The sequence below is a fragment of the Nilaparvata lugens genome, chromosome 6 (genome assembly GCF_014356525.2).
Source record: "Nilaparvata lugens isolate BPH chromosome 6, ASM1435652v1, whole genome shotgun sequence".
Classification (NCBI taxonomy): Eukaryota; Metazoa; Arthropoda; class Insecta; order Hemiptera; family Delphacidae; genus Nilaparvata; species Nilaparvata lugens.
In genome coordinates this window covers 43,752,354-43,767,244 of record NC_052509.1, presented here as the reverse complement: position 1 = coordinate 43,767,244, position 14,891 = coordinate 43,752,354, and the positions used below count along the sequence as shown (strand labels likewise).

Here is a 14,891-nt window from a genome sequence, read left to right as displayed (position 1 = left end):
AAAATGTTACAGAGTAAGGGTCTCCGGACCCGGACCTCCCTCTGGTGTAGGGTGATCCCAAAGTTTTGGAGCTTTCCACGACAATGTCGCTATTGAACGTGTTTATGAGATTTCAGCACTTCTCCACCCTAGATAGAAGTGATTTAAACATAATTTGCGGAGGTTAACAGAGTTTTAAGTGACACAAATTTCGAAAACAATTATCATGCAGTATCAATTTTATTCTACACGAAACTTTCAACTGCTTCAATACATTAAGAGTGAGTATAGTAATGTTATACAGTAAAGTGACTCTTTATTCAGTGGAGGAGTAATTTTGCATGAATTTTCGTTGACCATCTGCAGTCATGCGCTGATATGCAAAAAACTCTCAGTTTCATCTTGTTTAGAAATTCAACGGAGCAACCAGACTTGCCTTGGATTATGAAAAAGTGTCTATTACAAATATTTGACAGGATAAATAAATGCTCATCTTGAAAAAAATATTTAAATGGTCAAAACCAGATATTTTATTTGTCTATTGACTGTTAAAGTGAGTGAGTACAGGCTAATCAACTAAAACCTAAGAACAAATCTGAAAAATTGTCAAAGAAAACAGAAAATCAATAAATTAATTCGATAAATAATTACTTGATCATCAAAGGCAATCAATGTATCTTTACAGTTGGCTGATTTGATGTAGGTACCGTATTATATTTTAATTTACAAAGTAAGTTTGAAAAGCGTGCCCACTAATAAAAATTCAGCCTACTGCTTTGTTTCCTGGTTAACACAAGCATTATTGTTAGTATCTATTCTACAATGTTTTAGAACATCTTCAAATAACGTGTTATGTACGGTAAGCAATTCATTCTCTACCACACAAAGGTAGGTACTCGTATGTAGCCAATATTTGAAAACTTTTGAATTGAATTGCTTCCAATTGTGTTGTGAGTTGACTTTATGTATATCATGCAGTTGTATTAATTCTCCAATAACTAATCAATCCTGAATCTGAAAATTATCAGTTTAAAATTATCACACAAATAAGGTATGTAGGTACTCGGATGTAGCCAATATTCAAATACATTAATTTGAAATGAATTGTGTTGTGAGCTAACTTCACGATATCATGCAGTTGTATTAATTTTCCAATAATGAATCAAAAAATTATCTGTCTAAATCTACACGCGGTGCTTAAGTACTACCACCGTAAAATGAATACGTTGATGTTTGACGCAGCTGGATTCTTTTCTATATTTTTAACTCAGTTTCATAACTTTTTCAATTATATGCGACCCAGAAATTTCAAGTGAATTCATTTGATTGTTTTTAGTACAACTTATTCGACATTTAAAAAATTAATATGTCACTTGAAAATTAATTTCACAGTTTCAATTAGTTCCATGCAGAAAATTAGTTTCTAGGCCTCAATTGTTATATTTGATTGATATGTCTCAATGAACACTAATTGAAAAAGAATTACATTTCATAATACTACTGTAATCAGTTAGTAGCACAAACACACTTGACCTAAGATTGATAGCATGGGTTCATCACATATCACTATACAGTTCATTAGTCTAGTTAATTGATAACATTGTATTATTCGGGGGAGCATCTAGGAGAGGGAAATAGCCTACCGTATCTATTTATTATAAATTGCACATACAAATTGTAGTTTATGGTGTGGGCAGTGATTCATTCATTTTCGAACTTAACAGGTAAGAATAATAATATAATTATAAAGACAAATGAGAAGAATTTATTCATTTTCAAATTTTATGTCTCTCATAAATTTAATTAAGAATCAACCCAGTACTCAGTTATTTGTTCTTGCAAAACTTTCATACAATCATGATTCTTAAGACTTAATGAAGATCACTATACTACTTTGTATACCGTGATTTTATTTCTACAGAAGCTGCGTTAATGGCAGACTGCACCTACCATAAGTACCGTACATTATTTGATTATAGAATCCCACTGAGAATGCTGTTGATAGTAGCCTACCGAAATTGAATGGGTACCTAGTCGGGCTGGCAAATTTATGCTAGCAACACATGAACATTTTGATATACAATATTATTGATCAGTTGCAAAGAATATTATTCAAACTCATGTGTAGCTTCACTGAATAATTCTCAAAAACTACCTACAACATCTTCAAATAACGTGTTATGTACGGTAAGCAATTCATTCTCTACCACACAAAGGTATAGGTACTCGTATGTAGCCAATATTTGAAAACTTTTGAATTGAATTGCTTCCAATTGTGTTGTGAGTTGACTTTATGTATATCATGCAGTTGTATTAATTCTCCAATAATTAATCAATCCTGATTCTGAAAATTATCAGTTTAAAATTATCACACAAATAAGGTATGTAGGTACTCGGATTTTTTTTTATTTATACAAAATTACTCAAATACATTAATTTGAAATGAATTGTGTTGTGAGCTAACTTCACGATATCATGCAGTTGTATTAATTTTCCAATAATGAATCAAAAAATTATCTGTCTAAATGTACACGCGGTGCTTAAGTACTACCACCGTAAAATGAATACGTTGATGTTTGACGCAGCTGGATTCTTTTCTATATTTTTAACTCAGTTTCATAACTTTTTCAATTATATGCGACCCAGAAATTTCAAGTGAATTCATTTGATTGTTTTTAGTACAACTTATTCGACATTTAAAAAATTAATACGTCACTTGAAAATTAATTTCACAGTTTCAATTAGTTCCATGCAGAAAATTAGTTTCTAGGCCTCACTTGTTATATTTGATTGATATGTCTCAATGAACACTAATTGAAAAAGAATTACATTTCATAATACTAGAACTGTAATCAGTTAGTAGCACAAACACACTTGACCTAAGATTGATAGCATGGGTTCATCACATATCACTATACAGTTCATTAGTCTAGTTAATTGATAACATTGTATTATTCGGGGGAGCATCTAGGAGAGGGAAATAGCCTACCGTATCTATTTATTATAAATTGCACATACAAATTGTAGTTTCTGGTTTGGGCAGTGATTCATTCATTTTCGAACTTAACAGGTAAGAATAATAATATCATTATAAAGACAAATGAGAAGAATTTATTCATTTTCAAATTTTATGTCTCTCATAAATTTAATTAAGAATCAACCCAGTACTCAGTTATTTGTTCTTGCAAAACTTTCATACAATCATGATTCTTAAGACTTAATGAAGATCACTATACTACTTTGTATACCGTGATTTTATTTCTACAGAAGCTGCGTGAATGGCAGACTGCACCTACCATAAGTACCGTACATTATTTGATTATAGAATCCCACTGAAAATGCTGTTGATAGTAGCCTACCGAAATTGAATGGGTACCTAGTCGGGCTGGCAAATTTATGCTAGCAACACATGAACATTTTGATATACAATATTATTGATCAGTTGCAAAGAATATTATTCAAACTCATGTGTAGCTTCACTGAATAATTCTCAAAAACTACCTACTTTGTAATATTTCTAAGAATTACAGCTGTTTATAATATTATACAGAGTTGGTGGAAAGTATGGAAACTGCTTATTATGTTACAAGGATAATTTGACAATATGTTCCATCCTATTTGTATAAAAACCTACTTTTCTGTCGCTTCAAAATTTCTGGTCCGCCATCTTGTATCCAACTTAATTATTTTCAATAGGATGAAGGTCATGCATAAAATGATATAGAATAGAATAGAATGACTTGTTTATTTTTGTTGACGTGGCGAAGTTTGGACAATAATGTCCACTCTACCACTTAACCACGTCGTTAGCAAACAATACAATACAAAATATTATGCAGAGATAACAAAAAAATTGAAGCAAGAAATGACAATAAAATGTAATAAATAAGAGAGATCAATATTGAATAATAAAAGAATAATAAAAATCTTGAAAGATAATTATTGTTTTTCAATAAACTCAATCACTTCACTGATGAAAGAATAAGCAAAAAATAAATTAAAACAAAATAATAGACAAGCTATACTGAAGAAAATTAATTCAGTAAGAATTGGAATCAAAGTTGAGTTTGTTGATTTCATGTACCGTATAGTGGATATGGATATGAGTAGAAAGAACCTGTGTAGGCCTAACAGTATTCAATACCGGTACACGTGGGAAAGAGAATAAAGAAAAGTGGGGAAAATCAGATAGCAAATAAGAAGATTTTAAATAGGAAAAGTTTTGAAAAGAAAGAGTATAAGATAAGTAGTTACTTAATCAATACATATTTTTGAGAATTGAGATAGACACAGAATTGCAATCCAATACGTTTTGCAGAATAAAATGTTTTATAGACAAGGAAAAAACTGCAAAGCGAAAAAATAGAAATTTGAAGGACAAGCACACACGCAGACATTCAACATTCACACTTTCAAGCATCCTATGATGCTTATTATGATTTCGATAGAGGATTTCTAGAGAAAATGAATCGCACCAAAAAACCGCACATCGTTTCATCATTTCAAACCGCATCTCAGATCGTTTCAAAGTTATTCACATTGATAAATATTATTAAATCATTCAAAAATGGAATAAATGAGTATAGGCCTACATAGGAAATTGAAAAAATCTTATTCATCAAATTTCACTCTTATTAAATTGTCAATAAACACATCTACTCACATACTTAACACTTTGAACAGAAAAGTTTGATCTGTCAGATTTTTTGTAGGCCTACTAATTATTTTATGATTTATTGGTATTATTTTTAAATGGAATAACTTTGAAACTGTTTGAGATATCGATGTGCGATTTTCGACATTCATTTTCTCTTAAAATTCTAAATCAAAACCATTCCAAGAATGGTCTTGAATCCAGTTCCAAAAGATAGCGGACCGAAATTTTGAAGCGACAGAACATAAGTTTTTTATACAAAATAAGATTAATCATTGTAACATTATCATTGTAACAGAATCCATACTTTTCACCAACTCTGTATTGTATACTGTGTACTTTATTTTCAGAATCCAATAATTTCATAGGTACATAAATTAATCATCTACTCAATAGCAGAAATGGGAACAATAAGCCTCTCCTTCTTTGTTGGAGTTTTATCTCTTCTAGTATGCACAGCCACAGCCCAAGGTGGAAATGTAAGTGTACAGTATTTTTAAAACTCACTAAGCGATTTCGATCGTCTCTATAAAAAAATAATAAGAGACTTGAAAAATGTAGAAGAGAGCAACAGGCTTGCCTCGCTCGAATGCGTATTTTATTTCCAAAATTTTCAGACAGTATAATAAAACCATTTTGAGCTGATAAGCCTAAAATTACAGAACTATGTAAAGTATAATAGAACAATATTGAGCTGAAAAGCCTAAAATTACAGAAATATGTAAAGCAAGTTACAAGTTATGAGATTGATATTCACAATGATTGATGCCTGATAATAAGGGTGGAAAATGTAGGCAAATGAAATATTTTTTTCATTAATATTTATGGAATAATGTTTACTCTAGTGCTCTATAGGCTTAATGTTGAATTTCATTTACAGATTGAACAATTAATGTTCTTCAAATCATTACTATTATCACTCTTACAAATTGAACTGGATACTTTTCATTCAAATCATTATTATCATCATCAAACACTCTCACAGATTGATCTACTGTTTTTTCAAATCAATATTATTATTATTATTATCACTCACTATTTTCATTTTCATTTTTGATTCGTGCCAATGTTTGATCATGAAGGAGACGAATCCGTTCATGATTTGTTTACTCAAAATTTTGCAAATGAATTGAATCCAGACTCAGATTCATTTGTTAAAGAGAGTATTTTCCATGATGTTACTGAGCTCGAATTGTTTGTACCTCTTTCTTCTTCTTTAGGGACCAATAGACATAATATGAATGGTGTCAAATCCAACTTCAATTCACTTACTCTCAATATTAGAAAAATCCAGTTGCACTTTGATGAATTCATACTAGCTTATGATAAATTTATTCAATCACTTGACTTGATATTTTTTACAGAAGTACAAACTAAATCTTACCTGATGGATCATTTCAAAATTGAGGGTTTCAATAAGCATTTCTGGTTGCGAGAAAATAGAGGTGGTGGTGGTGTTGTATGTTTCTAAGAAATTGTTTTATTTTTGAAAGGATAGATTATAATTTTGTTACTTTTGAAAATGTTCAAGGATTTATACGTTCTAGTATTAATGCAAATTTCAAAACTTATTTCTTGGGTATTTATCGCCCTCCTAATTTATCTAAGTCTAATTTTATCAAAGAGCTCAATGAAAATATTAATAAAGTACCCATTGATTGTAAATTCTTGTTGTCAGGTGATATCAACCTCAATTTGAATGAGGATAGGTCTTCTATTATAAAAGAATACTTAGATACGCTCTATTCCATGGGATTTGTTAGAGGTATTTGGAGTAATACAAGAGAGGTTTTCCTGCAGGGAGTACCAGTTAGATCTTGTTTAGATCATTATTTTGTTCGATGGATGAAGTATGATGAACCAATCTATACTGGTGTAGTAAAAAGTAGAATAAGTGATCATTTTTCTGTTTTATGTTCATGTCCAATAGATCAAAATCTTAGTGTGAATTCAACTATTGGGAGTGATTATAAATATATTTACTTAAAAAATAGAATAAATCGTTACCTCAGCGATATTGATGTTAATAGCATTTTAAGTTTGAATAGCTGTGATGAGCTCTATAATGAGTTATGCCGAGTCTATGACTTGGGATATGAAAAATCAAAAATCAAAGTTAAAAACAAATCTCAAGTTAAACTTAAAAAGAATTGGATGACTCTAGAGTTGCATAGGAGATTGAAAGAAAGGGATAATTTGTATAGACACTCTGGTACACCAGAGGGCTTGGAAGCATATAAGAAATATCGTAACAAATTAAATAAAGATATTAAAAAGGCAAAGTGTAATTTTCTAAAAAATGAATTTGAGACAAACATTAATAGCATAAAAAATACTTGGTCATTAATCAACGTTGCCATGGGTAGACAAGAAAAGTTGTCAGTTGATGATAATATAATGAAACACATAGTGGTTGGTGATAGGCAGGTTGAGGAGGTTGTGGACCATTTCTGCAGTGAATTCACAGAAGGTGTTAGAGCTGCAAAACATGAGTGTAATATTACTACTTATTTAGAAAATGATAATGATACCAATGTTAATTTCCCTAGCTTTGACTTACCTGATGCAGATGAATTAAAAATAGGTAATATCATCAGAAGTATGAGTTCAAATAAATCTCCAGGGATTGATAATATTTTGATGTCTGATATAAAAAATCACAGTATCAAGTTCATACCAATTATCACAAGATTAATCAATTTATCATTAGAGGAAGGTAAAGTTCCAAATAAATTGAAAACTTCCATAATAAGACCGATTTTCAAAAATGGATCCAGATCAGAAATCTCTAACTATCGGCCTATTTCAATACTTTCTTCACCTGATAAGATAGCTGAAAAGTATATTTGTAATGAATTAGTTACACATTAAAAAATCACAATTTAATCCCTTCAGCTCAATTTGGATTCCAACGCGACAAATCAACTGGTCAGCTATTATCCCAATTATGTAACTATATAAATAATAAATTAAATAAGAATTACCATGTTTTAATATTATTTCTAGATTTCAAGAAAGCGTTTGACACTTTATCTTTTCATAAAATTGTACAGTCCATGAGTGAAATTGGTTTGTCAAGACGAGGTATTAACTGGTTAATAGATTATTTGAATAACCGAAAGGTTACTGTTAAAGTAGGAAAATCCTACAGTCGCCATGAATTTGTCACCTCTGGTGTGCCACAAGGTTCCAATCTTGGACCATTGCTTTATCTGGTGTCAGTAATCACAATGGTTGGTGTTTCAAAGGAAACTAAGATATTTCAGTATGCTGATGACACAGTTATGGTAGCCAGCCACACAAGTTTTGATGAAGCAAGAATATTGCTACAAAGAGACTTTAATAGAATGCAAAGATGGATCCATGATAATGGCTTGACTTTGAATTTTAAAAAAACCACTTGTATGCATATGAGACCGCCACGTCAAACCTCAAAGTCCACTAATATTACTATGCATTCCTTAAATTGTCTACATGAGAATAACTTTGGAACTCCTTGTACTTGTAATGAAAAGGTCAAACAAGTTACAATTCAAAAGTATCTAGGTATTTTCATTGATGATTGTTTAAAGTGGGGTCCTCACATTGATAGTGTATGCCAGCGTCTTCGCTCATGTCTATTTGGTTTATATAACTTACAGCGATCTGTCTCAAAGAAGACATTGATAGTTGTTTATAAAGCCCTAGCTGAATCCGTAGTAAGATACGGTGTCAATGTTTGGGGTAATGCAAGTGGCTATGAAATTGATAGAGTTAAGAGATTACAAAATTCCTTGCTGAAAATAGTTCATTCAAAACAAGAGAGTTACCCTAAGCCAAATTTGTTTAAAAAATATAGCATTCTTCCTGTAAACGAGCTTTTCAGATATGATATCTTATTAAATAATTATTTTTCTAATAACTTTAAAATGTCAAGTAGAATTTTGCATGAGCGAAGACAAGGTGCTGCTTATAAGAGGTTTATTGTGCCTGAATACAATAATTATCATGGTAAATGTGAACTTAGTTATGTTGTACCAACTATTTTCAATGAGTTGCCAGATGATTTAATTGGTCTGGATAGAATTTCAATTGTTAAGAATAAGATGAAACACTTTCTGTTAAATAATTTGAGTGAATTTGAATGATTTTCATAAATTCTTTCTTTTTTTATATATATTTTTTCTTGTGTATTATTGTTTGTGATAAGCAACAACTGAAATCCCATTGTTTTATTATTTTATTGCTACACAATACAATTAAATGAATTATTATCAATGTATCAATTAATTTTGATTGTATCAAGATTGATTGTATCAATGTACTATTTCTATGGTTTTTTTTTAATATAATGTAAAACTTGACTCCTCCAGTCAAACCTTCTTTAGAAGGTTTTGGAGAATTTGTAATTCGTCTGGTTTATAATATTTGAAATGTTCTACTGAAAGGGAATCTTCTTATCTTTTGTCATTCTTGCTTTTTTTTATTATTCTTCATTTGTTTTGTTTGTAAGATTTCTTTTTATAAGTGTATTTTTCATTTTTGTTTGTTATATTTTCTATAATAAAACTCCCTTCTTCTGGGGGTACCAGGACGAAGGAAAAAGGAAAAGGAAGGACTCTCAATCATCAAATAATTTTGTTGTTGTTATAATAACTGTTTCAATTCATTTGAACAGCTATTACTATTCAACCTGTTTTTGTCTTATCAATTATATGCCTATAATTTGCATGCATATAATTGCATTTGGTTTCTCTCATTTTCTGACACTGCTATAGAATCATTTTTCACATCAATTATTGATTGATAGTCACACAATATTCGATGCCACTTCAATGCAATTTCCATAATCATCATCATCATCATCATCATCATCAATATTCATTTCAATAATTTTCTCTCCAATTGATTTCATAGGTTTTGAAAGTAACAATCTTCTACGAGTCGAAATGTTCAGACAGTATGTCATTCATCACTGAACAACTGAAACCGACATTTGAAAAAGTTGGACAGTACTTGAAAATTGATTTAGTACCTTATGGTAATGCAGAGGTAACTATTATTATTTACAGTTTCTTAAATACACAGCTCAAGTAGTTTATTTTTTATCCTTCAGGCTGTGACACTCACTCTGTTCTATGAGGCAAACTGTCCATTTTGCATGGGATTTGTCACACAACAGATTCAACCTACATTTGACAAAATTGGAAAATACATGAAAGTTGATCTAGTACCCTATGGAAATGGAAGGGTAAAGTTGAATATTTACACAGTAACATATTCTCACTAACCTTCTTTTATCAACTGTCAAGTATACCGTAACGTACTAATAAATATTTTTTTTAAATATTATATATATTTGGACTAACAATTAGACAGAACTTATGAAGTGATGATAAACATTAACTTTTTTTCGACTATTAATTCTATCAAAATTTGGGGAATGAACAGTTTTGGGTTGTTGTTCCTCTCCCGATCATTCATAATTAGTTTAAAGTAATATTTCATCTATTAATGTATAAATGAATAAACAAGTGCATGTTTCAATGATAGGCCTCTCTCAATCATTCATAATGAGTTGAGAATGTTATTGTATGGTATCTATTACTGTAATGTATAAATAAATGCTTCAATATAGGCCTATGTCCAAAATGAGCAAAAATATTATGAAAATGGTTGATTCAAATATACTACAGTGCAGTATATATAATTAAAATGAAAAATGTGTACCTATTAATGTATTTATTATATATGGAAAATTACTGAGAATGTTATTTATGGATAATTTTTATCAATATCTTAATCCAAAACAATATTGTTGTGAGATTAGTCATAAAACTTTCGTTAATCGTTATAAAACATCAGCATATTTATTTGAGAATATTTTTCGTTCAATTTTATGAAGTGCCTAGCTTTCCTCACTCGCTAAAATCAAAGACTAGCTTCAAAAAACCAATTTTATCTTAGTAGTGTTATAACCTTGAGACTCGAATATCAATAATATTTTCACTCTAGAATTGTTATTTTCTATTTACTGCATCTGATTTGTATTTCAGCACAAAGTTTCGAATGGTACCTACACATTCACCTGTCAGCACGGCCCTGATGAATGCAGATACAACAAAATTCATTCTTGCGCTTTGAAGTACATAACTGATCAAAATCAAGTGGTAGACTTCATCTCATGCTTGATGGTTTTAAAAAATGAGGACAAAGTTTTGAATGAGGTAGGTGAAGGTGGTAATGAGGCTCTGGACCTCCACATTAAAAGTTTAAACGCATTTCATTCTTACTGCTTCTAATAACTTAAATGTTGTCCTTTGTTGTATTTTATACAATATATGTGTATGGTAGCCTGAAATACTACATTTCTACTGTTTTATTTTTTATTGTATTGTACCGTATTTATTTATTTAATACGGTAACGTACATTAAAATACAAAATAATAGAATTTATTATGTTTGAACGAATATAGTTTTCAAATGAATAAATAAAGTAGTATAAAATAAATATTTTCATTACTTTATCGTTATTAATTTTTATATCGTACATTAAAATACAGAATGAAATAACAGGTTTCTACAATTCTACCAATGATTCTACAAATTAATCATTATTCAATCTTTTTGATGAAATAATATGATAATTCGGTTGTTTCCTTTCAAGTAGAATAGGTTGAATAATTATGTTTACTCTCATACTAGTGACTTTCTATTCTACCTACTTATTGGTAGGTCTACTAGAGTAAAATGGAAATTGTTGAAAAGCTTGTACAATAATCAGATAGCATTAATCAAGGTATCAAAATATACAGGAGCCAACTCCTCAACTGTCGAAGAATGGTCGTTCATCATTCTGACTGTAGTAGGCCTACTTCAGCAATGTGATTCTCTTTTTCTTTAGCTTGTTGATTTTGAATTGATTTCGATCTTTGACTGTTGGTTTTGATGTGAATACTACACACGATAATGTTTTTTTTTTCTACACTTGTATAGTTAGCATATATTTGCACAAGAACCATTGATCATTGTCATTGTTGTGAATGTGGATTGAGTTGAAAGGACTGAGTTGTGAAAGGACTGAGTTTTATTGATGAATATGTTAGGTTTCGATTACGTAGTGATTAATCTTCTAATCATTCCATCAACCCAACACTACAAATCCATCATAGACTACCTCACATTGTTGTTTAAATCTCTCCATCATCTCCAAAACTGATAGTTTATACCGTGATTTCATCATGGCTCAGTGGAAATTGATATTGAAAATATATCATGAAAAATGTTTGAAATGTCACTCACAAGTGCTGAATTTTGCAGTGCGCAAAGAAGTCGAATGTTGACCTAGCAAAGATCAACTCATGCTCCAGCTCACATGAGGGTGATGCGCTGTTGGCTGCCAATGGCGATAGAACACACAGCTTCAAGCCAAAAGTGACATGGGTACCGACAATAGTCTTCAATGATGTAAGTTGATAGTTGATTCAAACATTTTCAATACGGAATATAGAGTTAAAATGCAAAATGGACACAAACTGATAATTCAAATTCAATGTTTATTGAAGTTTTAATTCCAAATCCAAATAGAAACTTACGGTAGTAGCTGATCATTCTTGAATCTAATATAATTATCTGTGCTTACAAGCAAAATATTGGAAGCACTATAATTATAATTTCATATTTTCTAAAATATTTTCATTGGCATATCTCAGAATCACATTTCTGATCAATTATTGATGCTATCTATGCTTTATCAATAAACAATATGATGATTTAATAAATGACCAAATAAATTAATTACGATGGATATTAAATTGTTACGAAATATGCAATTCGCGATATGAAATTTGTAGCGCATATTATGTAGGCCTACTACCACAGATTTAAGCCCTTTCTTGTCTGAGGTACTATTATATAGGAGCAGGTTCTATATTTCATATTATCTCTTATAACATACATAATTACAATATTTGACGCCTTTAATTTAATTTGAACAAGATACATCATTATTGAGGAGAATATTAATATCTCCTGAGTTTCGAACTACATTGGATACAATGTATTCTAGGTGCATTGCATTGGATCAACTAAAACTACATTACCGCGGTAACTATATAACCATGGTTATATTTTTATAACCATACATTAATGTTTAACCATATATTAACCATGGTTATATAGTTACTGTAACTGAAACTACAGCTGTCCATATGAGAGTTTTTATTTGAAAACAAAAATTCCTGCGCAATCAATATTATTCCACTATTCTTGTAAACGTGCGCTTTATTCAAATAATATAATCGTATAGATTACGGAATTCATTTCATGAATGTATTCTACAATAAGTATGCTATCAAATTGAGGAGTTGAATGGAATAGGGGCGTAACCCAGAAATTGGGATTTCGAGAAAATGGGCCTTGAAGTTTTCAACTAGTTTCAAAATAGAGAGGTTTTTTTCTAAATACTTGGAACTAGTATCATAATATCACCATATTATGGTAGTTTGATATCTTATGAATGGAGTGAGATATAAAAATTCAAAGTATACAGCTACAGTTAATCTATATTGAATGTCTGAAATATGCTTGTTACTGCCCTTATTCCATTCAACAGCTCAATACTGCCCTTTTTCCATTCAAGTCACATTGAATGGAAGAAGGGCAGTTTCAGTCATTTGAGACTTTGCATTATATTTCAGCTGTAAAATAATAAAAAAATTGAATGGGTGATGATTAATAAATAAAAACCTAATAATGATTATATTTATTGAATTTATTTTTCAAAAATAAATAATAAATGATAACAAACAGAAAAGTTATAACTACCTAAATGGTATTAGTCTGCTGGACTTTGCATATTTGTTCGAAATAGGCCTTTATGAGATAAGAAAAAAGTTATATACATCTTAATATCAATAACCTGAGTGGTAGCTGCCTGAGACTTTGGGAATATATTGTCAAAAAATATGCCTTTTGGTCATCACTCAGGTATCAGTAAAGACGTAGGTTTAATAGAATAAAAAAAATCAAATTCCAATACTTTCTATTACTCAAAGTTAATTCTAAGATTTCAAAAGCAAAGTATAACGTATTGGAGCATAATAATCATGAAGCATTTCTGTTTACAACCAATCCAAAAGCCTAAGCTTAAAGCTCTGATCACAGACTGTGGAAACTAGAACTGCTGACAAACATAACCTCCTAAAAATCAACGTCATGATCTCGAGAAAGAAGATATAAGAGTGAAACTTTGCAGGTATACCAACTAAACTACGTAGATTCCAAAAAAGCATTTAACGGAAAAGGGGCAGAACTTGGTTTACGCCCCTATTCCATCTAGCTCCTCATTGTCCTAGGGACTGATTTATCCTCTTCTACTAATAATTTGCTTTCACATATACCTAATAATTTGAATTGAATTTTCCAGAAATATGACGATGATGATCAACAGCTAGCTGAAACGAACCTTTTGGAAGCCATCTGCAAGAAACTTGAGCCAAAACCGAATGAATGTGACATGAAGATTTCAGTGATCCATATTTGATTGAATAAATGTATCAAAGTGCTGTATGATTTGTAAATAAAGAATGAATGTTGAATCAAGTAGAATGTTTCTTCCTGAATCCAATGTTTCCTTCAAGGAATTGAGCAACCTGCACTGCAATCAGATACCGTAACTTTTGAAAAGATAGACACTACTAAAATTGTTCTATAGTTACCACACTCGTTGAGGTCTCCCTTCTTGAAAATTGGAACTGCCTTTGAAATCTTAAGAATATCCGGGTATGTTGCCTGAATCAATACATTCATTAAAAATGTATGCTAAAATTTTTCATATAATATGGTAACTACTGATTTTACTGCAGATAAGAGAATTTAAGTTGAAGAAGTCAAGACTATTAGTCCACTACTCAAGGAGATGAGAGCTCCATAAACCTCTTCGACGGTTGAATGTTTCAACGTAAAGGAAATATCATCCACATTAGTTCTCTTAACATAATAATACGACACAGTGTGTGAGCTACATACCGGGTAGGTTCGTTACAACACCGGCTATACTGTCAACAAATGAGGGTTGAACTTAGTCACAATCTTACATTGATGTGCTGGTTTTCTGTTTAATGCTAGATTATCTCTGATTATATTACACATATTTGTTTGTCACATGCATTCTTGACTAGACTATTATTAAAGTTCAATTTGGCCAGTTTTACTTGCTTATTGTAACATCATCTTATCTTCTTATAAATTTCTCTATGAACATCCCGATTGAGATTTT

At 30.6% G+C, this 14,891-nt stretch overlaps 1 protein-coding gene across 8 annotated transcripts; it reads left to right on the top strand.

Annotated features, from left to right (window-relative positions):
* Positions 1–1,423: 1,423 nt before the first annotated feature.
* On the top strand, positions 1,424–14,215 carry LOC111054724 (GILT-like protein 1). Of its 8 annotated transcripts, none has more exons than XM_039430857.1 (6): positions 1,424–1,703; positions 4,984–5,112; positions 9,729–9,863; positions 10,669–10,839; positions 11,933–12,079; positions 14,040–14,215. In XM_039430857.1, exons 2-6 carry the CDS (start codon positions 5,035–5,037, stop codon positions 14,154–14,156), a joined length of 648 nt encoding a protein of 215 aa, XP_039286791.1. In that variant the 5' UTR covers positions 1,424–1,703; positions 4,984–5,034; the 3' UTR covers positions 14,157–14,215. The 8 variants fall into 8 exon arrangements, with proteins under 8 accessions (XP_039286791.1, XP_039286795.1, XP_039286797.1 ...); XM_039430861.1 differs by lacking the exon at positions 9,729–9,863 and adding an exon at positions 9,530–9,664; XM_039430863.1 differs by lacking the exon at positions 9,729–9,863 and adding an exon at positions 9,530–9,664 and having other exon boundaries at positions 1,454–1,703; positions 5,002–5,112.
* The last annotated feature ends 676 nt before the right edge of the window (positions 14,216–14,891 follow it).

Bases quoted from the DNA above. Each gene is read 5' to 3' on its own strand.
- LOC111054724 (XM_039430857.1), top strand. From the start codon at position 5,035: ATGGGAACAATAAGCCTCTCCTTCTTTGTTGGAGTTTTATCTCTTCTA. The intron at 9,864-10,668 runs GTAAAGTTGAAT...TTTGTATTTCAG, and splicing joins TACCCTATGGAAATGGAAGG to CACAAAGTTTCGAATGGTAC. The intron at 10,840-11,932 runs GTAGGTGAAGGT...TGAATTTTGCAG, and splicing joins AGGACAAAGTTTTGAATGAG to TGCGCAAAGAAGTCGAATGT.